General features: G+C 37.9%; 1 protein-coding gene across 1 annotated transcript in view; it reads right to left on the bottom strand.

Annotated features, from left to right (window-relative positions):
- LOC107666938 (thyrotropin-releasing hormone-degrading ectoenzyme-like) overlaps positions 1-24,911 on the bottom strand; it is a 136,171-nt gene that overhangs the window by 106,686 nt on the left and 4,574 nt on the right. The window contains exon 3 of the mRNA XM_016458468.1: positions 20,041-20,167. Coding sequence (XP_016313954.1) covers positions 20,041-20,167 — 127 coding nt within the window. The remainder of the gene's footprint in view (positions 1-20,040; positions 20,168-24,911) is intronic.

The raw sequence follows: 24,911 nt of genomic DNA, 5'->3' as shown, positions 1-24,911 counted from the left end.
GAGAGAATTATAAAGCTCTGCAGACACTTAATCTGATCTCAGATAGGATGATAATAATATTTCTAGCCCAAGGCAAGAGTCAAGCTAAGCGAGTATGAAATAGTTAATTACAGTCATAACAGAAAACCCTCAAGGAGAAATGACCCACCACCACAACACATGTGAATTCATTGGTTGAGACAAGAACTGCAGAGGTCAAGTGTTATTTGGGCTAATCTAGTTGAAAATCTCTGTTCATATCTTAATGATGATCTTTATATGAAAAGATCAACCCAGGCTCATTGGAAACTGGCTACATTACTGCAAAACTACAAAAACGAACCTGTACATACATTTCACTGCAGTTTACAGCTGAAATGAATGCTAAAGGCTGCAAAACACAAACAACTATGATTAGGATTATGATTATGAGGGCATATTATTGATTAATAAATACTCTTTTCATGCTGTTCTTTTCAAAATGCTGTTATGCTGTGACCTGAAAACACTTTTTCCATAGTGCATAAATTGTAAATGAATGTTTACATATGTAACCAATATTTATCTAATTATGTAGTAAACTTGCTTATTAGCTCACCCGGTACAGCATTGCAATTGGGTTGCAGAGCACACAATTACAAGTCCCAGGGAACAATCAAGGAGCCACAATAAAAGATCAAGCTAAAACAGAGCAGTTGCTTTAACAAATATATTTTTTCACATATTTGCTTTTATTAACACTATGTCTTAGGTTTAATGTTTAATGAAATGGTTTAATGTTGACGGTATGTTATTTTTAACACGATAGAGCATTAATATGTTAGTGCCACCTACTGGACATTTCATTTGCAAGTGAAATGTACAACAACCAACATCATAAAATGTTGCCAGATTTGCATTCCGCTTTTTCAGATAAAACTGAATGCACTTTTAGCGCCACTCTCTGGACATTTCACTTTGAAAGTGCACTGTTTAATAAACCTGCATATGTAATGCAGAACAATATTATATTGCGCCTCTTGTGGACATATGACCTGAAAAATGTGGGGTGCCTATTTCAGGTTTTACAGAAACGTAGCCAGTGCCTGATGTTTAAAACTGCAGCTGGTTTTAGGTCTGAGATTTAAACTTAAGAAAGAACTGGACTGACAATGATAGAACTCTGTTAGTCTCAGCCTCAGATGTCATGCCCACGAACCGTTGGCTGAACGTCTGATGCATACGGCACACAAAATTGGAAACCCTTCGGGAGTTTCGGAAGTCGTCATCTGATTGGTTGAAATATACAGGATTTCTGGGAGACGTGCGTGTTGCGTTCTTTAATGTTCTGCCTGGAAACAAATATGCCGTGACGCCAAACCCCCTCTTGTTAGAAGAAGGCTGTCATGTTTACAACTGTGACAATGAGCGCTTATCAGGATCAACTAAACTCTGGATTTTTAAAGTATGTGAAATTTTAAATAAGTTCAAGAGTTTTACACACCGGTCTGTTATTGTGGGGACATTTCCACCCCCTAAACATGATGCGGCACAAAATGAAATGTGATTGGTTGTTTTACCTGTCAGTCATATGGCCTCTTGGGCGGTCCTTAGCCATTCAAAGCGGCAAAGGTTCCCAGACTTTCTGCTGTCAGTCTGAAGGTCTGGCTACGCGAGACTAGAACTCTATTGATGATGCTTATGTAGTCAAAAACTATTTGGGAAACCAATTTATAGGCTAGTTAATTATTATCCACTTCAGTTTCTGTTTGTGTTTATAAAAGTGTTTGAGTGTTCATAGAACTGAAGCCAATAAAAAGTTATTTATACTCATTAGACTGATTATACTTATTCATTAGACTGAATAATTGTTATTGTATAGTGATGCATTTGGAAGAAAAAGAGAAAGAATAAAAAGTGACTAATAAAGAAAATTTCACCACACTGTATTTCAAATGGTGTTTAGCTTCTCAAAATGTTCTTAAAGCATATTAGAACAACCGTTCTGCTAGAAGTCAAAATAAACTAGTGCGCTGCTGCACCAAATAAAGAGTTGTGATTTTATAACTGCTCAAAAATACCTCAGAAACTGTGACAAAAATAGATGTAACTGAACACTTCTGCAGATCAAAGCACAAACTGAACTGACAATTTAGTTACATGTGCGTGTGTGTGGAAAATACCATTAAAACATGTGTTACATGTCGTATGTTATTAGAAGAAATATCCCTTTCAGTGTTCTAGTAACACATCTTTTTTAATTTAATAGAAATTAAATTCAATTCAAAAAGATGTGTTACTAGAACACTGAAAGGGATATTTCTTCTAATAACATACGACATGTGAAATGATTAATATAATTACTCCAGAATCTAACCAGCCTCATTATTTGCTTCAACTTCCTGAGCAATTCAATTATTTGCTGAGCACTTTCAACAAATACGTGTTAACGTTTCGACCCTTAAGGTCTTTCTTTTTGCATTTTTCAGCCAAATAAATCAAGCTCAATGGGTTTCAAATGCAGATCTCATCTTGTAGTGTTAATGATATTGTGACGGGATCATATAATAATTGACTTCATGTTGAGTGAGTTTTGGCTTGAGTTCTGTCCATTATTAACCTCATATTCTTCATTTTACGCTCAGACTGCCCGTGATTGTTTCTTGATGAGTGAAATCAATGAGCTGTTTGGTGTATAAATCAAAAAACACGAGCTAAAAGGCTAATTATTCATAGGCGGTTAAGTTTAATGTGCTGAGCTGGAGTCGTCGTGACATGGATATTTATGAATCATATATAACATACTGTTAATCCTCGCTGTAGATATTATTTTTAAATATGATGAAGTGTGGTCAGTAGGAGGAGTGACCGTGTGCTCTCTCATTGTTTAGTCAGGGTTCAGTGTGTGTGATGTGCTGTTTATAGCAGCGTGTTATAGATTTAGTTGTTGTAGCCTCAGGCCGCAGCCACTGGCTGACAAAGCGCTGTGATTGGTCAAGGCCTTCCAGCCCAGCCGGCCGCTCGCCCTCTCGGGTCGAGACAATTAAAACATAAAGACAGTCTTCCTCGCTCACCGGACTAGAGCTCTTTCACCTCATTCACCCATCCATTCCTGATTCAGCTCCAAACATTCCCGCTCTTTACCCCTCCATCATTCATCATCCTGCACTATTGTCTCTCTCTTTCTCCCGATGGCGGTCCTCAGCTCCCTAAACGCTGTTACATCACCACACAGCAACAGATGAGGCTGGACTGACTGATGCTGCTGTGGGATTTACCACACTGATTCTGCTCATATGCACACACACACACACACACACACACATGCACGCACTGCTCAAACACACACATACACATGTACATATACAAGATAAACACTCTTAATTAGACATGCATGCAGCACTTTGTGTCCAAGCAAATGTTCCCGTAAAACACACACATGCACAGGGGTGATGGCAAGGACACAACTTCAGGCCACATCTATTTTTGTTTATGTTCATATTTCTGTGTCTTTCGGTAAATGTAGCCACATTTCTGACAGTGAGTTGCAGCAGCAGCTCTGTGAATGAATTTGTTTGATATTTAAGGGTCATAATGTACATTTCTTGCTCTGAAATCCTTATGCAACCCAGATCTAAAGAAGCACAAAAGCATCAATCTTGAAGCCCTTTACAGCCTGAATAAAATAACATGTTCAGCATAAACCAACATCTAATCAAGCGATCTGTCACACTAAACCAGATTCAAAGTTCAGCTGGGAGTTCAGTCTAAAAATATAGGATATTTGAGTAAGCTGATGAAAACACTCATAAACCCTACTAAAGCAGAAAATGTAAGATCAATAAAACTGGAGGTGACTTACACATACTGTTCAGAGAGAGACTGTAGTAAGAACCCTGTAATGCTAAACTGCTATTTTTTAATCATTTTATAAAATAATCGACCCAGCACACCCTGAGGAACAAACTCTGCAGGAGAAACCTTGTTTAAACAGAAAAAGTGCTTTGCACAGAAAAACCCTCACTAAACGCTCTCTCAATTGAAATGTCCACCTAAATACTGCTTGTTTGAAGAATGTGAGCTTTCGTGAAGTTTTAATCAGTGGGCAAATAAAACCAGACCAGACGAGACAGAAGAGCTGATTATGTTATTGCTCAAACTCTCATTTCATGGCATATTTGCAGTAAATCAGATGTGATTGAAATTAGTAACTTCACTCCAGACTCCAACCCACCTCAGATATCAAGGAAAAACTTCAGAAAATGAACAGAGATTGAGAAGAGAGTGATAATTACCCTCAAACCCAGACTAATTAAAAGCTTCTGATGATCTGGTTCATCTCTAAAGCACCACACATTACAGCCGCATCAAACTCACATCAACACGTCTGAAACTCTAGAGCTCAGAAGCGGAGCAGGTGTCCTTACTATTTTAATCATCACTTTTTGTCTTGCAAAGTGGTTTTTATGTTTATAACTGAGACTAGGATAAATCACAGGAAACTAGGCCCCTTCTCCAAAGTGTAATCTGAAAATTAGTTTCAGCAGTTTTGAAGCACTTATTCTTAAGATAAGATTAATCCAGAGAATGCAGTTTTGTGTGCCTTGATTTACTGACCACCCCATTATAATAAGAGGCAGGATTTTTTATTTTTTATGGTACCATTTTTCAACAAACTTTTGATTCTTGGTAATTTTAACACATGTGCTTTGGCCCTTTTGGACCTGAGGTAATCACATGTGGTTTGTTAATTCTACAGCTATCTAAACGTTTTTAAGATGCTTTTATCAGGGGTGTCCTCTTTCTTAAAGTTGGCTGTTGAAGAGCAACTTTCGCATTTTAACACTTTGTGTGGAAATTAGTGCTGTCAAACGATTAATCATTATTAATTGCATCCAAAATAAAAGTTTTTATTTACATAATATATGTGTGTGTACTGTGTACTTTTACATATAAACACACACACATACAGCATATATTTTGAAAATATTTACTCCAGAATATAATACATTTATATTCATGCAATTTATATTATATATAAATATATTTAAAATATAAACAACATATTTTTCTTAAATATATACATGCATGTGTTTATATATACATAATAAATATACACAGTACACACACATATATTATGTAAACAAAAACTTTTAATTTGAATGCGATTAATCGCGATTAATCGTTTGACAGCACTAGTGGAAATGTTTTAGACTCTAGCTCCGTTTAAAATTAAGGAACCCAAGCTACAAACACAGCCTTGGCTTAACAAGGATACTCATACATCCAGACAGGAATGGAGGAAGGCTGAAAGAAAATGAAAGAAAGATAAGCTTTGTGTATCTTATGAAATCATGGGAGATTTTATGGTCAGTTACCAGCACTCTGGAAAGGTTGCTAAGGAAAATATTTTTCTAACCTGATAGTAAAACATGTGCATAGCCCTAAGACTCTGTTTAGTACAATAAATAATTTACTTATTCCTACTAGGTTTTTTTCCTGATGCTACGCCTACAATCTGTGATAACTTTAGGTTTTGCTGTCAGTAAAATTAATACCATTTGATCTTGTGTCCCCTAATATGCATGACTTCATCTGTTATTGACCCATGTTCAGCCTGCTTAACTGAGTTTGAGCCTATATCTTTTTACTTCCTTGTGGATGTTCTCCATAAAATTAAGCCTTCCTTATGGTCCCTGGATGTGGTGCCTTCTCGTTTATTTGTCAAAGTGCTGGGTGTCATTGAACCTTTTGTTTTAGCAATAAATAATAACCTTAAGGCACTGTTCCATCAATCTTGAAGCAGGCAGTGGTGCATCCACTTTGAAAATAGATCTGTCTAAATCTGTTTATTATAGATAACTACTGTCTCATCTCAAAATGACAATTTTTACGTAAAGTACTGAAAAGGCTGTTCTCCATCAATTGTCTGCATTTTTAAGTAATAATAACTTATTAGACAATTATCAATCTGGTTATAGACTGCAGCACAGTACAGAGTCAGCATTGCTTAAGGTATTGAAAGATCTTTTGTTAGCTGTGGATTCAGGCGATTCTAGTCCTCCTGGATCTCAGCACTGCCTTTGACATACTATTGCCAGTGATCATACTATTTTGCTTGAAAGGTTAAGTGGGTAGGAATTCGAGACACCGCATTGAACTGGTTTTGAACTTGTTTAATATCACTTTGATAGAACATTTTTGGTGGAGGTTGGTAATTTTTCTTCCTCTATGGTACCATTAACTAGTGGTGTACCTCAGGGATCAATCTTGGGCCCTCTTTTGTTTTCGCTGTGCTCCCTTTAGGTTCGAATTTTTGCAAGCATAATATTCTGTATCATTTTACACAGATGATACCCATCTATATTTTCCCTTGAAACAGAGAGAAAATTATGACATGCACTCTTTGTTGGATTGTCTAACAGAAGTAAGGTGCTATTTGGCAGCTAAATTTCTTCAGCTGAATGAATCTAAAATAGAAATTGCAGCCTTTGGTCCCAGCATCTATTATACAGATAAACAAAACTGTGGGTCCTTTATCTGTGAATTCTCATGCTCAAGTTAGAAATATGGGAATGTTTTTTGATAAACAAATCAATAATAATCGATAAACAAATCAAGTTAGTGCTGAAGGGTGCATTTTATCATAAGAGATCCACTGCAAAATTAAAAGCGTTTTTATCACTAAGGTATTTAGAGACAGTAATAAAAGCTTTTGTTTGCTCTTTTTTCCTTCCCATTACTGTAACACTGTACCTAGGAGTGGCTCAATCCTCTTTGGCCCGTCTTGATACAAAATGCTGCTGCGAGGCATCTTACTGGAGTAAGAAAAAGGGAACACATCCCTCTTGTTCTGGCTTCCCTACAATGGTTACAAGTTGAATATCATGTTAAATGTAAGGTTTTATTATATGTGTACAAGAAGTTAAAGGGGTCATATGATGTTGCTAAAAATAACATTATTTTGTGTATTTGGTGTAATGAAATGTGTTTATGCGGTTTAAGGTTAAAAAACACATTATTTTCCACATACTGTACATTATTGTTTCTCCTGTATGCCCCGCCTTTCTGAAACGCGTCGATTTTTACAAAGCTCATCGGTCTGAAAAGTGAGGTGTGCTCTGATTGGCCAGCTATCCAGTGTGTTGTGATTGGCCGAATACCTCAAGCGTATGACGGAAATGTTACGCCCCTACCATACTGTGATGTCCTGTCCAGCCGGAGCAACGAGACAAAAACATTAAAACCCATTATAAACGAGGCATTTGTTGCATCCAGTGGGGACATAATTATGGATTATAATGACTTATACTGTCTTTTTATGTGTTGCATCGCGCCGCGTAAACATAAAACCATGTCTGCATTTGTGATCGGAGAAATGACAAACAACAAGCGCTACTCTACACTGCTCAAAACTCGCGTTTGAATCGTCAGTGGCAAATTCTTTATATATAAAAACGTACTTACAGTCTGTGAGTCAGAACAGCCGGCATTGTAGTCTACTCTACCAGCATCAGGAAACAGGAGGTCAGGGGGCTAGAGTGAGCGGCGGCCGGTGGGCTTGCAGCAACCACATGTGACGACCCCGAGCTGGACTCCGCTTCATCCACGGTGAAAGCCAATCCGGCGATCCACAGTGCGAAGTTGATGTATTTCCTCAGCGACCAGCACAGATCAGCTCTAGGCATGACGAATCGGATATCGTCCTTTTTTGGAAGGCCAAACAAAGCGGTTTCGCTTTCACAACGAAACACAGCGTCTTCACGACATGGCGGCAGCAACAATACTTCAGGGAGAATAAAAGTTACGCCTTCTTTCTTTGCGTGAACATTTGGGCGGCGTTATGCAAATCTTCCCCCATCGTGACGTAGACATGTGGGGGCGTGTTAGAATGAGCTGTTTTAGGTAGGCGTGGTTGACTCTTAACTTTTATAAAGAATATCTCTTTGGATTTGAGACTTTAGTCTTTGCAACTTTACAGATCTTCTTTATGCACCAAGAGCTTGTAACACTTCAAAGAGAAAGGAAAACTTGAAATCGCATCATATGACCCCTTTAAAAAACCAGGCTCCACAATATATTGCAGCTCTCCTTCTCCAGCGTTAAATACCCTAGGGCCCTTAAGGTCTTCAAACAGGTTGATGTTGACTGTGCCAAGGTCCTGTTTGAAGTTAAGGTGATGATGTTGAATATGTCTAATGCAGAAGCTTTTAAAACCTCATTAAAGACATATGTTTTACTCTGGCATTGTAGTTTTAATGACTTATGTGTTTTCTTGTTAGGTTTTATTATATGTTGTTTTATTTTGTCATATTGTACAGCATATTAGGCAGCACCGGCTATTTATAAGTATGCTTTAGAAATAAATGTGCCTTGCCTTGCCTTAGCATATATTCTATCCGTCAATCAGTTTCAGCTGATATCAGCAAACGATGACTTATTTAGTCATCTTATTTTGTGTGAAATTGAGAAAATTCTTAGACACTAGAGTGAATTATTTATGGTTGATCTTTTGCCATATAAGAGGTTATTGTATGAGTTTCAGAACTCAAAACTTTATTGGTAGTCTAAAAGCAGCTTATATTGAAGACAAGCTGCTAAAGTGACTCGTTTTGGAATTTGTCATATTATGATGTCATAGTTCCCAATTTAGCAGTGGAAAAACAGTCTTTTTATTGCCTTCCTTCTGATCCTAACAATAGGAAAGAGTGGATGAACTTTATTTTTAATAGTTGCAGATCGTGTCAGTAAGAACATGCCGCTTGTTTGCTTAATTTTACAGTGGATTTGTTTCTAAAAAATACACAATTAAACACGGGACTTTCAGAGAGACTGAAACTAAAAGACAATCCCGCGCTGATTGCATTGGATCTGACAGTAATGTCGCACACACGTGTGACTAACAGTGTTTTTATCATGTGTCACCATTGCTTTGTGTGTTACAGACAGTTTGATATTTACTGAGTATTTATACATTTTTCACATAAATCACACCAGCGTCCATCTATATAGGCTGTCATACAGACATGCACAATTTTACATTGTTTTTTTACATGAAACAGTATCATTTATCCTTTGTCAACTATCACTGTAGTAACACCAAGTATCTACAGTAAACTTTAGTTGCAATACCCATGAAATATAAAAACTGTAATACGTATAAATGTTAACAACATAACCTAGTCTTCGGTTAAACTTGGGCTGCCATTTCCCAACATGGAATGTTTAAAACAAAAATGTACATGTGTAATGACGAGGTCGTTGAAACTTAGCTGTTAAATTTAAACTTTTCTTGAAAATAGTATAAAAGTTTTTCAAAACCATAAGAAACCAATATGAATTCATAAAAAAAAATATATATATATATATATATATATAAAAAAAAAAAGATTTTTAAAAAGATTTTTTCCTGTTTTTGTCATAAAAGAAATGGTGAATTCACTTTAGCATTTCTTTTATTTAATTAGTGTAAAGAAATATGCGGGTCAAATTCAACAGATTGAAGTATTAGATTCATCTACATTTAGTTTGGTGCCATTGTGAGCACAGCAGCATTTATTTGTGTGTGTTTTGTGCTTGCGTGCTCCTACAGTGTGACGGCCAGCCTGACATTTTGCCTGGCGGCCTGACGGCCCGTCTCCATCTCATAATCAATCCAATTATAGGATTACATCACACTTTATTGAACAGTCCTCTGGGAGCCAGTTTGTCCAGATCTAATCCCGCATTATAAAAGCAGACGCTTCTGCTATTTGTGAGCTGAGGGATTCTTTAGTTTTTCACTTTGCTCTTCTCACTGAGCCCCTCAAATCCCTCTTCAGCAGCACCACCGTCCGTCTCGGGCTTTATCCTTAAAACCATTTTAAAGAGGCCATAAATACTTAAATACCATCATCTTCCATCATTTCCATAGAGCTTCATAAATCAGAATAAACTGGCAGATGCCAGTTTGTCCAGATCTAATCCTGCATTATAAAATCAGACGCTTCTGCTATTTGTGAGCTGAGGGATTCTTGAGTTTTTCACTTTGCTCTTCTCACTGAGCCCCTCAAATCCCTCTTCAGCAGCACCACCGTCCGTCTCAGGGGCTTTATCCTTAAAACCATTTAAAGAGGCCATAAATACCATCATCTTCCATCCTTTCCATAGAGCTTCATAAATCAGCATAAACAGACAGATGGCCATTAAACTACAGCTTCCCCTTATGATGGGTAGATGTGAATCTGATGGAGAAATGAAGGATTTATAAAGGGCATAGCTCTTTGTATTTTATATATTTCTTTTTCTCTCTTTCTCTTCACAGTTGATCCTAAACGTCCAATCAGCACGAGCCGCCAGCCGTCTCACAGCAGGTGATGAATGAGGCTCCAGTGCAGCTCTGACTAAACCAATGACAGCGTTACTTTCTCAGACAAATGACTCTGATCTACGGAACAAACTGAGGCTGAATTTAAGCTTGTAATAGGACTGAAGACGGGATCCTGCAATCAAACACAAAAGTGAGTGAAACTAAACTTCAAACACTTTGAGCACCACACACACACACACACACAAAGTAAAACTGCTTACAACAGCAGAAGTCTGGAGTAACGGCAGAACCACAAGCCCTGACAGCGTGAGACTCATTGTGTTTAGCGGTGAGGTCAATATCATTAACACACACTCAGCAGGGTGTTTGCTCTTTAGTGTGCAGTCAATGTATCTGTTTTTTCACTCCTTCTTTCCTTAAAAATGTTCTGTAGTCATACCATCTACAGTGATTCGATAAAGAGTATGGTACCATAGTATTTCTATGCCTCATATATATCATGGCACTATAAATCATGGTGCTGAAATATATTGTATCGGGTTTTTAAATAGCCAGTAAGCCATTTGCGTCAGATTGGTTTAATCAATCAATCAATCAATCAATCAATCAATCAATCAATCAAATTGTCTAAGTGAGATGGAAATGGCATTAATTTATTAATTATTTTATTCTATTAACTGTCAGTTTTAGAAAACAAAATAACTGCATATAGTTTTGTGTAAAAATCTAATGTGCCAACAAATCTTACACATGTTTGTACATTAATTTCTAAATGTTCATTTCTCCTTGCTTGCAAAAAGTACTCTTTGTATTTTACAGCCATCATACATATTGTTGAATCTTTACATTTTAAAAAATACATTTAAATTTAAAGGCAATCACAATCACAATTTATCACAGTTTAAAATATCACAATTTAATTTAAATGAATAATTTATTACATTTGTAATGTATTACCGTTAATTTGGCACAAAAAAAAACATGTTTTATTATAATATTATGCACACAAAATATAAATAGATCTTTGCAAATAAATGAAAACAGGTGCTTTTATGTTCTAGGAAGATGGTCCTTCACAAAGGGAAAATCATATTTGAGCCATCAAAAAGATAAAAAATACCATCATATTTAGATGGCACAGCAAAGAATACCAAATGTACATTATAAATGTGTTTTTTTTATCATTGTAAACAATATAATACCATAGTAAAGACCAGCAATAGGTCACCAGTAAATGTTAGACGTTAACTTGTTTACCCAGCAAAAATGTATCAGCTTTGCCAGTTTTGCTGGTGAACACTAACCAGAATAAACTCATGCTGGTCTATGGCCTGTTCAGGAGGGGAAGAACGTGATCTTGAACTCACCTTGAAGGTGATACAGATACAGATGAGTCAGACAGCAACTGATTAGCAGCTTCAGCACACCTGCAGTACGGCCAGAACACATCAGTCCTAGCTGTAGCTGAGGATTATGGGAAAAACGACGCTCACACTGGCAAACTCAACTGACATCACAAGCTGCCAGAAACATCACAGCCGTGTTCCCCTGCTGTATTTTTCAGTATAATCTGATGTCTAGATCCCTCAACCATCAGATAACTTCCCTTTTAATCTTTTTAAAGGAAACAGCGGAGTTCCTCCTCGCTGTTCTGAATCTCCATCTCTGCTTCAGCTTCAGGTTTGAGTCTCAGCAGGAGGCGAACAGAAATGATTGGCAGAATCGATAGAGACCAGAGGGCTGTAGATTTCAGAAAGAGGCTGATAGATGAAGAGACACGAGGTCTGTGACATCGCCTTCGGCCTCCAAACAAAGCAAGACCTCGACTCAGCAGAAAGAGTGAAACACGGCTCCAGCGTTCATCATTTCTCAAGCGGGCCGAAAACACACACAGCTGTGATTAAACACACTAAAGGTCATTGTGTTTGCTTGAATACAGCCGCACTGCTGGTGCCAGAGCTCTGAAAGCAGGAAATCAAGACCGAAGAACTCAACGCAAGAAATGACAAGTGTGAAAAATGAAAACATATTGCAACATTGTGGAAATGTTGGATCGCTCTTCATACTGTACTGTACTCATGAGAATCACACGAGAGACACGAGAGTCCATTCATTCCAGCAGAGTTTGTCATTAGCATGTGCTGCTGAAGACATGATGCACTAACAAGCATTAAAAATATTGTATTGACAAAAAAATACTTTATCTTGCTCAAAAATAGCTCAAATTAAAACAGAACATCTATATACATATATACCTGGACACTGACACAAGTCCCCCCATTTTCAGGGGCTCAGATGTAATTGGACAAATAAATATAGTCATAAATAAAATGCTTATTTTTAATATTTTGTGGAGAATCCTTTGCAGGCAATGACTGCCTTAAGTCTGGAAGTCATGGGCATCGCCAAAGACTGGGTTTCCTCCTTTCTGATGATTTGCCAGGCCTTTACTGTAGCTGACTTCAGTTGTTGTCTGTTTGTGGATCTTTCTGCCTTTAGTTTTGTCTTCAGCGAGTGAAATGCATGTTCAATCAGGTTGAGATCAGGAGGTTGACTTGGCCATTGCATTGCAGAATATTCCACATATTACCATCAAAAACTCCTGGGTTGCTTTTGCTGTATGTTTTGGCTCATTGTCTATTTGTATGATGAAGCGTCACCCAATCAACTTTGCTCCATTTGGCTGAATCTGGGCAGAGAGTATATCCCTAAACACTTCAGAATTAATCCGGCTGCTTCTGTCCTCTGTCACGTCATCACTAAACACCAGTAACCCAGTGCCACTGGAAGCCATGCACGCTCATGCCATCACACTGCTCCACCATGTTTCACAGATGATGTTGTATGCTTTGGATCATGAGCTGTTCCATGATCTTAATTTCAGCCATCCAGAGAATGCTTTTCCACAAGTGGTCTGGCTTTTTTAGATGTTTTTTGGCAAAGTCTAATCTGGCCTTGTTTGCAGCTTGTGGTGAACCCTCTGTATTTGCTCTGGTGAAGTCTTCTCTTGATTATAGACTTTGCCAGTGACACATTTACCTCTTGAATAGTGTTCACCTCTTGGCTGGATGTTGTGAAAGAGTTTCCTTTACCATGGAGAGGATTTTCCAATCATCCACCACTGTTGTCCTCCATGGACGTCCAGGCCTTTTTATGTTGCTGAGCTCACTAGTGCATTCTTTTTTTCTCAGAATGTACCAAACTGTTGATTTGGCCCCTCCTAATGGTCCTGCTATCTCTCTGATGTATTTGTTTTGTTTTTGAAGCCTAACAATTGTCTGTTTCACTTGTATGGAGAGATCCTTTGACTAAATGATATGGGTTCACAGCAACAGCTTCCAAATGCAAATGGCACACTTAGAATCAACTCCGGAACTTTTACCTGCTTAATTGATGTAAAAATAACGAAGGAATAGCCCACATCTCTCCATGAAACAGCTTTTAAGTCAACTGTCCAATTACGTATGATCTCTTGAAAAAGGGGGGAGTTACATATTAAAGAGCTGTAATTCCTGAACCTGAGAATACCCTCAAATTAAAGATCAGAGTATGCACTTTAAGCCCATATTCATTATATAACTGAACTTGAATATGTTTTGGTCAGCAGCTATAATAAAAATTGTGCCTATGTACAAATATATATGGACCTAACTGTAGCATCTATATAGACGAATTCAAAAGAAAAAATACTAATAAAAATGGCAAAAACACATCAAAATGACTAAAACTAAAATAATGGAGAATATAAAAAATAAAAGGCAATTCAAAATAATAATTAAAACTATAATAGCATCTCAACGATAGTAAAATAACACTAACTGAGCTTCTAAATGGATTCTAGAATTATGTTTTTGTTTAACATACAATTCTGAAAAAAAGTAAAATTATGTCGATAAAATATAAAAACAAAAGAACACAAATATCCTTCTATAAATCATAAAATAAATAATTTATAGTCAACATTCCTCAGGCTTCAGGAACATGTCTATAATGTCTTAAAATGTAAGCAGGTCTCTCACCAGACCTAGGAACAGATTTAATGACACACTGTCACACTTGTGTTTCTCAATAACAACTGCTCTCACTTTTCTAGATGATGAAGGCTTCTAACTCTAATTCGTATTGAAATGCAAAGTAAAGCCCATGTATTATTAATAGAGAAGCTGCAGACACCTGTTTATTAGCATCTTCCAAAAATGAATGTGACAGCTCATGTGATTCATGACACCTGAGAAGCAGCAGTGTCAAGCGTCTGCTTTGATCATCTATCTAATAGCTTACACACACACACACACACACAAACACACACACACGCATGTGACAGCTCATGTGATTCATGACACCTGAGGAGCAGCAGTGTCAAGAGTCTCCTTTGATCATGTGACCCTGTGTGATCTAATAGCTTTCTATAATAAACAGCAGCATAAAGCAGACCCCCCGTCACACAAACACACACATACACACTCGTATTAATTCATTGTGAATGAGCTCTCTGGTAATGGAAAGCAATATAAAGGTCTCAGTCAGCGCTGGGAAGTTATTCATTAAAATGTGAGGAAAAGGAAGGTAATAATGGTCGGATTTTTCTTTTTATACCATACGAATTGAGAAACTGAGATTCCTGATACTCCAATAAGGAGTGATCTATAACCAAAATGAACTCATCAATCATACTGGCACATTTTACAATAACGGATGCTGCTGGAATTAATGAATCTGAACCTGCTTTTGAAAAGTCAATTCAGATTAGCACACTACCATACTACTCACACTACTGTTGTCTGCAGTACATATATTGTACACAGATTTGTCATAGATTTTCTATATCTGTGGGCTATTTGGGTGACCAAATGTATATTGTTGCATATGCATTTACTGCTTCACATGCAATCAGTTTTAAATAAGAGGTAGTATTCAGTCTGTACTGCACAGTATGTAGTAAGCAGTATGCTATTATTCATTTTTGAGCATAGACAAGAACTTTAAAGGCCAAAGGTCAGGTTTGAGAAGCACTTGGCAAACACTCTGTAACTCATTCCTCAGTAAAAGGAGAGAGATGGAGAGAGATGGAGAGCATCAGTTAACATTCAGCAGACATACAGCAGCTTTGTGATTCTTTTATAATGTGCCTCATTTTTCATCTCTAGTGAAATACCCTTCAGTTTTATGGCCGTCAATTTCACACCGATGGTGAGTCGCTTTCAAAACGCCCCTCGTCTGACCTTGATGATTAGCTTTAATGAATTCTAGAAGAGATTACCATTATCCTTGGGATTTTTTGTATTAAGGGCCCGACCCAGAACATTCACAGAGAGAGACGGGCAGAGATAGTGATCGAGACTCAAAAATTAGGTATTTTAAAAGTGCAGCTTATGCTTCAGTTTTTGAAAAAGTAGTGGGATGAGGGATGATGGGTAGATTTTGTGAGTCAGGTTTGGGGGAGTAAGGACACTGAAAGAGCGAGTAAGAAAGAAAGAAATAAAAAAGTGAGACAAAGGAAACTATAGAGAAATGACAGTGTCAGAGTTGCATTGATAATAAATAATAATAATAATGACGTTTAGAATAGAGTCGGAACGGCGCAGTGAAAGGTGACCTTGCAAAGGACAGAAGAAATGAACTCACTCAAAACAGGAAAATAAAAAACAGTCCCATCCACCTCAAAATCAATCACTCACCTCAGAAAATATTGTATATGCGGCATCTAAAAGTGTTTCTGCTGTACGTGAGCATCAGATGTCCTCAGATGTCCTGCTGTCAGTCTTTAATATCTCAATCTCTCAGATTAATACTCATAGTTTGACCTCCATCTCTGGCGCTGTGTCACTGATCTCCCAAGACTGAGGAAATTACCCAGAATGCTCTGTTCTCACTGTAATCTCATAAAGTAGGGGTGGGTGCCCCAAAGGTGACTGTGATAAATGTCATCATTCCCATCATGCAGTGGATTAAAATAAATCTGAAAGTCATAAGTGTGTGATCTGATCTCTAGGTACATGAGCTTTACATGATTCAGCCAGAGGAACTTGTTCCTGGATCAACATGCAGGAAGTTCAAAGGGAAAAACAGCCAGAGCAATGAATGGCACTGGGATTTGATTGGACTGATTAGTTGACAATGGACTGGATCTCTTCCCAGTGTCCGGCTCATCACACACACACACACACACGCTGCTGATCCTTTCAGCACTTTTAACAGCAAAGGCAGATTAACCCGTCCATATTTGTCATGCATTCGATTTCCATTTGCTTTTGTCCGTATCTGTCACTCACATGCTGCTGTCAAGACTTAGAAGAGTCTGGAGTGACCTGGCCTCATTTCGATAGATCATTGATCTCTCTCTGAGAAGCACTTACTGTATGTAGATCAATATCTAAGAAAGATCACCTCTCTCAAAGGATGTGCTAAATGCTACTTCAAATGCTCACAGTCTCTTTCTCTTGACGAACAGATGATGTGCTCCATTACAGTCCTCATAGAAGCAGATTATATTGACAGCAGACACAAAACATTTTAATTAAAAATTTTTTTTAATAAGAATAAATAAATTTGGCAGTTTGTTTTTACTTTAAGATGCTATCATTTAAAAGCATAATTGCATATATGTTTATAGTTTAGTATATATACTGTGCAGTATCCAATAATCAATATAGCCTATAGGCTAGTATTTTCAATGAATTTCTTCAGTTCCCTATAGCTGATTGCTCACTCAAACTACCGTCTGAAGAGTCCATTTGATCATCCTGCTCTGAGCAGCATCTCATTTGATATACAAATTGACTCAGTGTTTGAGCACTAGACGGTGAAAAAGGCTCTTGTTTTCTGTAGAATTCAACTTAGTCTGAGAATTAGCCGTCAAGTGTTTTTGCAGCACACAGATTTGTGGGGGTGAAATGTCTAAAAGAAAGCGGCTGCAAACGCTCACTGATAACTGATGCATTTATTTATCCATTCAGTGGGAGCTAAAGAGCGTCCCCACAACAACTCCCAAAAGCATCAGACAGTTTGATTCTTGCAGCTGAAGACACTTGTTGATGTAATGAAAGCTAAATGGATGAAGGGTGTTGTGGATGCAAACACACTCCGCTCTGATTCTTCATGGACTTTCATTCATCTTATTATCATTCAGCATGTGACTCTTCTAGAAGCTTTTGTGTCAAAGGCATGAAACCAATTACTGATCTTCATACGATGGTATTAACTGCTACCCGACAACAAAGTCCATGTTCTCCTCTGGTTTACATCATTCCTTGAATCTCTTTCCTGTCATTCCATTTTTCACCCTCTTTGAGAGAGAGAGAGAGAGAGAGAGAGAGAGAGAGAGAGCGAATGAAAGAGAGGAACAGAGAAAGAAAGTGTTTGGTGGCTCTTTGTCTCTCATTTGCCAGTCACAGTAGATGGCTTCTCTGATTAAGTTGCTCTAATTGGACTCTGCTTCAGATTCGGCAGGTGAACAATGGCTCGCTTTGATTAATAAGTCGTGTTGCGCTTTGAGCCTTCGCTTCTCAATCTGAGAGAAATCGTTATGCCATTAGCAACGGATCACATGCCAAGAGCCACAGACACAAAGAACTGAGTCTTAAAGTCAAAGAAGCAACAAAGCAAATGACTTAAAATCTCCCAGGTCGAATAAACATTAAGAACCAGAGTGTGAGGAAATGCTTTCAGCTGCTGTAACAAGCTTGTAAAACACGTCTGAGACGTGATCTGTCCTTAACCCGTATGCTCTGATTTCATTTCTATTTTGCATGAGCAGAATGACAGAATGTCCCTGTTTTGAGACCAGAGGGGCTGCAACTGCTCCAACACTCAACACACAGATGGTGCCTTTATGTAACGGACGCGTTCATTACATCCACATCATTTCTCATATGAAGCTGCACTTCACGCTGAAATCATTTCACCCTTAAGTTTAGCAGTGACATGCAACATTACAGTGAATGTGTCAAAAGTATCTTAAGGTCACCAACTCGGTTTGAAAACAAACAGTTTCTTTGCACAAGCAGCATCCTTGACGTGACATTTGAACAACCAGACATGAGCATCTTTTTTAACAGGTGACAAAATGAAGGTCGTGAAAATCTCCAGCCTCATTAAAGAGTTCAGCGTGTTTGTGAAGATTCAGTGAAACGATCCTATTGGACGTGAATCAATAGAGCAGCAGTAATGAAAAAGAATCATTAGTGGCACGAGGGCATGTTAAGAGGTTTCAAAAGATGTTGTTCCTGTTCAGTCAAGTTATCATATTATCATACATAGATTATCACCTTTCCTAAACAGAATTTCCATCTGTATGAAGCATAAGGCCAGAGACTTTTGAGCCAATATGTCAAACACAATCTCATGACAATTCGTAACTATTTTTCATTTTGGCAAATTGGACAAAAATTGCACGAAATTCCCTATTGCAATTAGCTAATCATAAAATAGTTACTTTCTCCTGTGGGATCAACTTGGTATGCTTTTACCCTTGTAAAAAAGACTACTTTTAAATAATATACTTTAAAAGAAAATAGTTATGTGCAAACTCAATGTAATGTTTTCGGACACTTAATTGCATGTTACTTACAATTTAGCGAAAATATAGTTTAAATTTATATTAAATGCTAATTAGCTAATTAGCTTTTTTTACCCATATATATATATATATATATATATATAGGGTAAAAAAAGCTAATGAATTATTAGCTTTATAATTCATTAGCTTAAAAAAAAAAAAATTATTAATTTTATAATTAATTATAAAAATTAATTTATAAATTAATTAATTAAATTATTGAAATTTCATATTTAAATCCTATTGTCTTTGAAATATCGATAAAGTGCACTTCTAAATCTACTGACAAGCATTTATGATAAACTAAATTAGCAAAACTGCTACATTTCCCACATTATCATTGGGATTTAATTATACTGTAGATTTATATTTATAGGTGTATAGATTTAAAGTCTTAGAAAAAACATGCTGGCTTAAGCTGGTTGCTGTGTTTTGGAAGATGCTAGCTGGTCATTAGCTGCTGCAAACTAGCAGAGTGACTGGCAATTCCAAAACACAGTTAACAGCTTAAACTGGATTTACCAGGAGGTGAAAATGAGAATGAAAGAAATTCAGAGAGAAAATCGCTGAAATGTACTTTGAATATTGAGAGGGTCTTAACCCGATTAGCAAACAGGGCAAATGCTTCCCAGAGAGCGTTTAAGAGTGTAAGCAAACATGATTAATATTACATGCACACTCAAATACACACTTACATACAAACACACACATTTACAGAGGAAGTGAGCAGGCGGGGGAGGAGAGTGAAAGACAGACAGACAGAAGCCCAGAGAGATTGATGACTGTATTCAAATGAATACAGAGAACTGACAGGAACCCATGGAGCGAAACACTGGCACAGAGAGAGTCTGATGTGAGGCAGTCCAGCACAAGCACACGCACACTTACAACAACATACAGTAGCACACACATCAATACAGTGACAAACGCACACTTTAACACCACACGCGTGCTGTGTGCTCCAATTCCCAAGACCAAACACAACCACAAACGGCCTAAAATGCTTTTAGGATCAATAAACGCAAGAACTGAGTTGCCACTGACACTCCTTCACCTCTTTAAATGAGCACAAAACAACGAAGTCACAAAGAACTGTTTGGGAGTACAAATGGAACAATGAAAAATCACCCGGTTTCCCACGAGAAGAACATTTATTGCAGTTTCAAAAGCATCACTGAAGCCAGACAAAGCCGAAGACATTTCACCGCCGTCTTACCTAATTTAGGGAGGGAATATTTCACTTTGAAGTAATCCTGGTAAAAGTGCAGGAGTCTCTTGGTGATGTGCAGAGCGTAGTCCCCCAATCCGCTCTGGATGGCGTCAGGTCTGGCATACAGCCGAATCTACAACAACGCAACATAAGAGGAGAGAGAACAGAAGTCAAAGTGTGTCAGGTGCTGAATGAATGACTCTTATACGGCTCTGTGTTTATTCCTAACCTGAATTCCCTCAAGGATAACAGTTATGGACTTGAAAGATTAAGTTCCAAGGGTAATCCATTGTGAACATAATCTGCCAAATGCCTCCATCTGGCTTGTGAATTTTGCATTTGTCTTTCAAGTGTACTTTTCTTCACCCCTCATGCATACAGTCTTGTTCCTTCCAGTTTTGTATACTTGTCTTGTTCAAATCAAAGTTTGTCTTTTTTTTTTTTTTGATTCACCTCAGAGTTGGTTGGTTTAATGCATGGCTCAATGTTTTATTAAACAACTCATTTAAAATCCTTATCGACTGGGAAAGAAATATACTTCAGAACCAAGGCCATTAAAAAGTAAGCAGCCCGTTCTGCCGGAGTTATGGTACCTTTAAATGAACTGCCTGCACTTTCATAAACCATGATGTTATTGGTCTGTAGCTGCTGAAAACTCCTCCATTTGTTTAAAATTTGATTATTCCCATCAATTGTAAGCAAGCGCTTTGATAAAATAGCATTTTACACATTTGTCTCTGGAAACAAATTAGATTTCCATGAAAAACCAAAAAGACATAATTCTGCATAATTATTTGCATAATTCTGAACTATTATATGCATGTGAGAGAGAAAGTGTGAGAGGGAAAGTGTGTGAGGTGTGGCTCTGTGGGAAATATATTCCCACAGTAAAAATGATTTTGGACTCTTTTAGCCGAAGGCTGATGCACGGCACAGATTTCTGAACGGGCATCCATCTAGTCAGAATGAATGTCCTCCTACACTAACAGAGTTACAGTGCAAAACAAGCAGCAGGAAAGGCTTTGTTTCAGAGCCTGGCAGCAATGCACATTGAATTATGTGTTGTTTACCTCACATGTTGCTGGTGTATCGATCAGCTCTGTGTCTGATATAAAGATGAATGGGCGGCACGTAGGGCTGTGGAAATGATTCAAAGTTCAATCAAATCAATGTGATTTTAAAACAACCTGTAATTAGACAAAGCGTTCAAGTTGACAATCAAGAGACGCTTCATTAATCAGCCGGTGTGGAGATTGTTCAATCTGACTCCAATGCTGGCTGCTTCATTTGTTTGTTTGGTTTTGTTGAAGGCAGCTTGACAGAGACTTAAAGTGATAGTTAACCCAAAAATGAAAATTATCCCATGATTTACTCACCCTCAAGGCATCCTAGGTGTATATGACTTTCTTCCAGGGCTGGCCCGTGGCATAGGAGGAATAGGCAAATGCTAGGGGCACCGCCAATCCCTAGGGGTGCCAAAATGATTTATGTTTTTGTTTTTTTTTAACTTGGCTATTAATTTTTTATTAACAAACCTACTTCAATAATATGAATTTAAAATATTACAAAAAAAGCGATCGTCCCACAAAAACATAACTATTTTATTGCTCTCCCGGCTCATCCCATTTCGACGCATGATCAATCTTCCCCCACGCAGCCGCACTTCCACATACATCAGCTACCTGATTGTGATAGATGTTAACTAATAAATTAAAACACCAAAGCCCTCTGGTGCCCAGGGAAGAAAAAAAATGAGAAGAAGAAGAAAAACGGGACAAAGACAGAGGTAATGTGATGTAATGAATGATGATGATCATATAAATAAACTAACGTTAGCCCTTAAATGCATGAATGTTTCGCCAATCATAATTAGCTACATATTCGGGTTTTTAGCGACCCGGACCTATATATCCAGCACGGATGGATCTCTAACTGCTGCAATAGCAAAAAACTCTCTTGATATTTTAAGCAGGGGCGGTTCTGGGGGGGCCAGTGCCCCCCTGCCAACAAGCTTGGCCCCCCCTTTGAACCGCCCCTGATTTTAAGAACAATTATAGAAGAATAAAATAAAGCATATTTCGTTACCTTTTGAAACTTAGAAGGGTTCAATTTGAGCAGATGATTTTACCATCGCTGTCATCGTCAGACCACACTTCCACAGTACATTCAGCTTCTGGCTCATATTCGCGATCTCAACCATATTCTCAAAACTATCGTTTTCAATGACTTCAAAATCAAATCACTGGGAGCTTATTCACCACATCCACCATCAAATGACAGTGACATTTATATTTTAACGCTTTGCAGTAAAGCCATTCAAACCAGTTCAATTTTTGCTGGTGATATTCTTTTGTTTTATGCCTGCGGTAATTATGAGTGAAACATTACATCATCATTGTGTATCAAACAGTGCCACCTCAAGAAATAAAGATGCATTGCACTTGTTGAGTCACCAGATATGTAAATATAGTTGAGCAGGAAAAATATAGGCCTACTTACACATTTACCTCGGGTCTCTAGCGTACCTATACAATTTTTACAAAAAAAAAATGTGTTCACATAGTGTTCAAATTGGGATCTGTAATATTTTCTAATGTTTTAAAAGAAGGCTCTTCTGCTCAGCAAGGCTGCTTTTATTTGTATAGTAATAAATACATGCCTGATTCAAGAAGGGGGTCTGATGGGCAAAAAAATATAATTTTACTAACTTATTCATTTTAAGTTAAAATTGTGCTTTAAAATGTTGTTATGTGTGTTATGTATGCAGTGTTAAATATTTTTAAATTGTTGTTTTGTAACTGATTTTTTCTTTGAAAAGCAAGACAAAACAGTAAAAAGCACATTTTGACTATTTAATTTGTGCAATGGTGAAAACAATTGGCAAAATACATGGGGAAAAAAACTCTAAAAACCGTGTTCGGTATTCAGCCTTCGGCCCAGTGTTTCATTTTGTTTGGTTTTGGCTTCGGCCAAGAATTTTCATTTCGGTGCATTATTACAAATGTATCATTCATTGATAGTTCAAGTTAGTTAATATTCACTAATGTTAATGTGAGGCAAGGGGCACCAGGTAAAATCTTGCCTAGGGTAGCAAATTGGCTAGGGCCAGCCCTGCTTTCTTCTTTCAGACAAATCCAATCTGAGTAATATTAAAACATGTTTTGGCTCTTCCAAGTTTTACAATGGCAGTCAGCGGGTGTTTCCCTTCAACAGTCCAAAAGAAGTCCAATAAAGCGCATCCATCCATAATAAAAAAGTGCGTCACACGGCTCCTGGTGGTGAATAAAGGCCTCCTGTAGCGAATCGATGCGTTTTTGTAAGAAAAATATCCATAATTAAAAATGTAACAAACAGTTTTGTGTAACTTCCGCTAACTGTCGTACGCACGTTCACGAGAGACTGCCTTTGTTCCTTTGAAGTATGCATCGCGTGTGCGTCAGTGAGAAGTGACGAACGCGGAAGCACAGAGGAGAGAACAGAACAAAACAGCGGTCAAGAATTAGAAGTACAAAACGAGGATTTGTAAAAAAAAGTGTCAGAGGGTTTCGATATAAGCCAAGAGGATGTCCAGAACATCCGTTACACAAAAATGTTTGTTACATTTTTAATTATGGATATTTTTCTTACAAGAACGGTGCTTTTTCATTGGAAAAAACTCGCAATGCACGCAGGTTGCCCCCTCGAGGACATCGCGTGCGTGCTCTTCGCCCAAACAAATACCACATAGATCGTGTTTGTCATCTGGTGTCAAATAGCGATGACACGGATGCACACACCTTCTAAATGCTCCGCTAGTGCTCGCCATAATAAATACAGATAGCTCTTACTTTTTCATTGGAAATGCATGCTTCAAACAGAACAGACAACGAAGACGAAGAAGAGAATGATGTGTGCTCCCGGCGCCTATTTATACTATAGTCGCACCGGTAGTGACGTCATGGCTGTCGCCGTTCAACGAGTTGGTGTTTTTTCAATGTATGCTTCAGACACGGGTCACGACGAGGCGTTCACAGCCGTCTAACGTCCCAGGGGCAACTCCCATAGCAATATGGTAGAGTTGGTACTTAGTGCTCGCCATGGTTCTGGCATGCACTCCCCTCAGCATGCGGGTCACGACGAGGCGTTCCCCATAGCGACCCCTAGAGGACGCAGTTTGAAGTTCCCATGAAGGGGAACACCCACCGACTGCCATTATACAGCTTAGAAGAGCCAGAACTTTTTTTAAATATTACTCCGATTGGATTCATCTAAAAGAAGAAAGTCATATACACCTAGGATGGCTTGAGGGTGAGTAAATCATGGGCTAATTTTCATTTTTGAGTGAACTATCCCTTTAAATGGGGCTAATTGAACTTTAATAGAGAGTTTCTCCATGCACAGCTGCTCGACATTGATCCACTAACAAGCTCTTTCTGATGAAAAAATGAAGCTTTAGTCAACACATTCAGCACTTGACCTGATATTAACAACCTGTTGAGTTATTCTATATACAGGTGCATCTCAATAAATTAGAATGTCGTGGAAAAGTTCATTTATTTCAGTAATTCAACTCAAATTGTGAAACTCGTGTATTAAATAAATTCAATGCACACAGACTGAAGTAGTTTAAGTCTTTGGTTCTTTTAATTGTGATGATTTTGGCTCACATTTAACAAAAACCCACCAATTCACTATCTCAACAAATTAGAATACTTCATAAGACCAATAAAAAAAACATTTTGAATGAATTGTTGGCCTTCTGGAAAGTATGTTCATTTACTGTATATGTACTCAATACTTGGTAGGGGCTCCTTTTGCTTTAATTACTGCCTCAATTCGGCGTGGCATGGAGGTGATCAGTTTGTGGCACTGCTGAGGTGGTATGGAAGCCCAGGTTT

Source organism: Sinocyclocheilus anshuiensis, unplaced genomic scaffold, assembly GCF_001515605.1.
Source record: "Sinocyclocheilus anshuiensis isolate Anshui unplaced genomic scaffold, SAMN03320099.WGS_v1.1 scaffold719, whole genome shotgun sequence".
Lineage (NCBI taxonomy): Eukaryota > Metazoa > Chordata > Actinopteri > Cypriniformes > Cyprinidae > Sinocyclocheilus > Sinocyclocheilus anshuiensis.
Note: the sequence above shows the minus strand (reverse complement) of the source record. Positions and strands in the feature narration are given on the sequence as shown.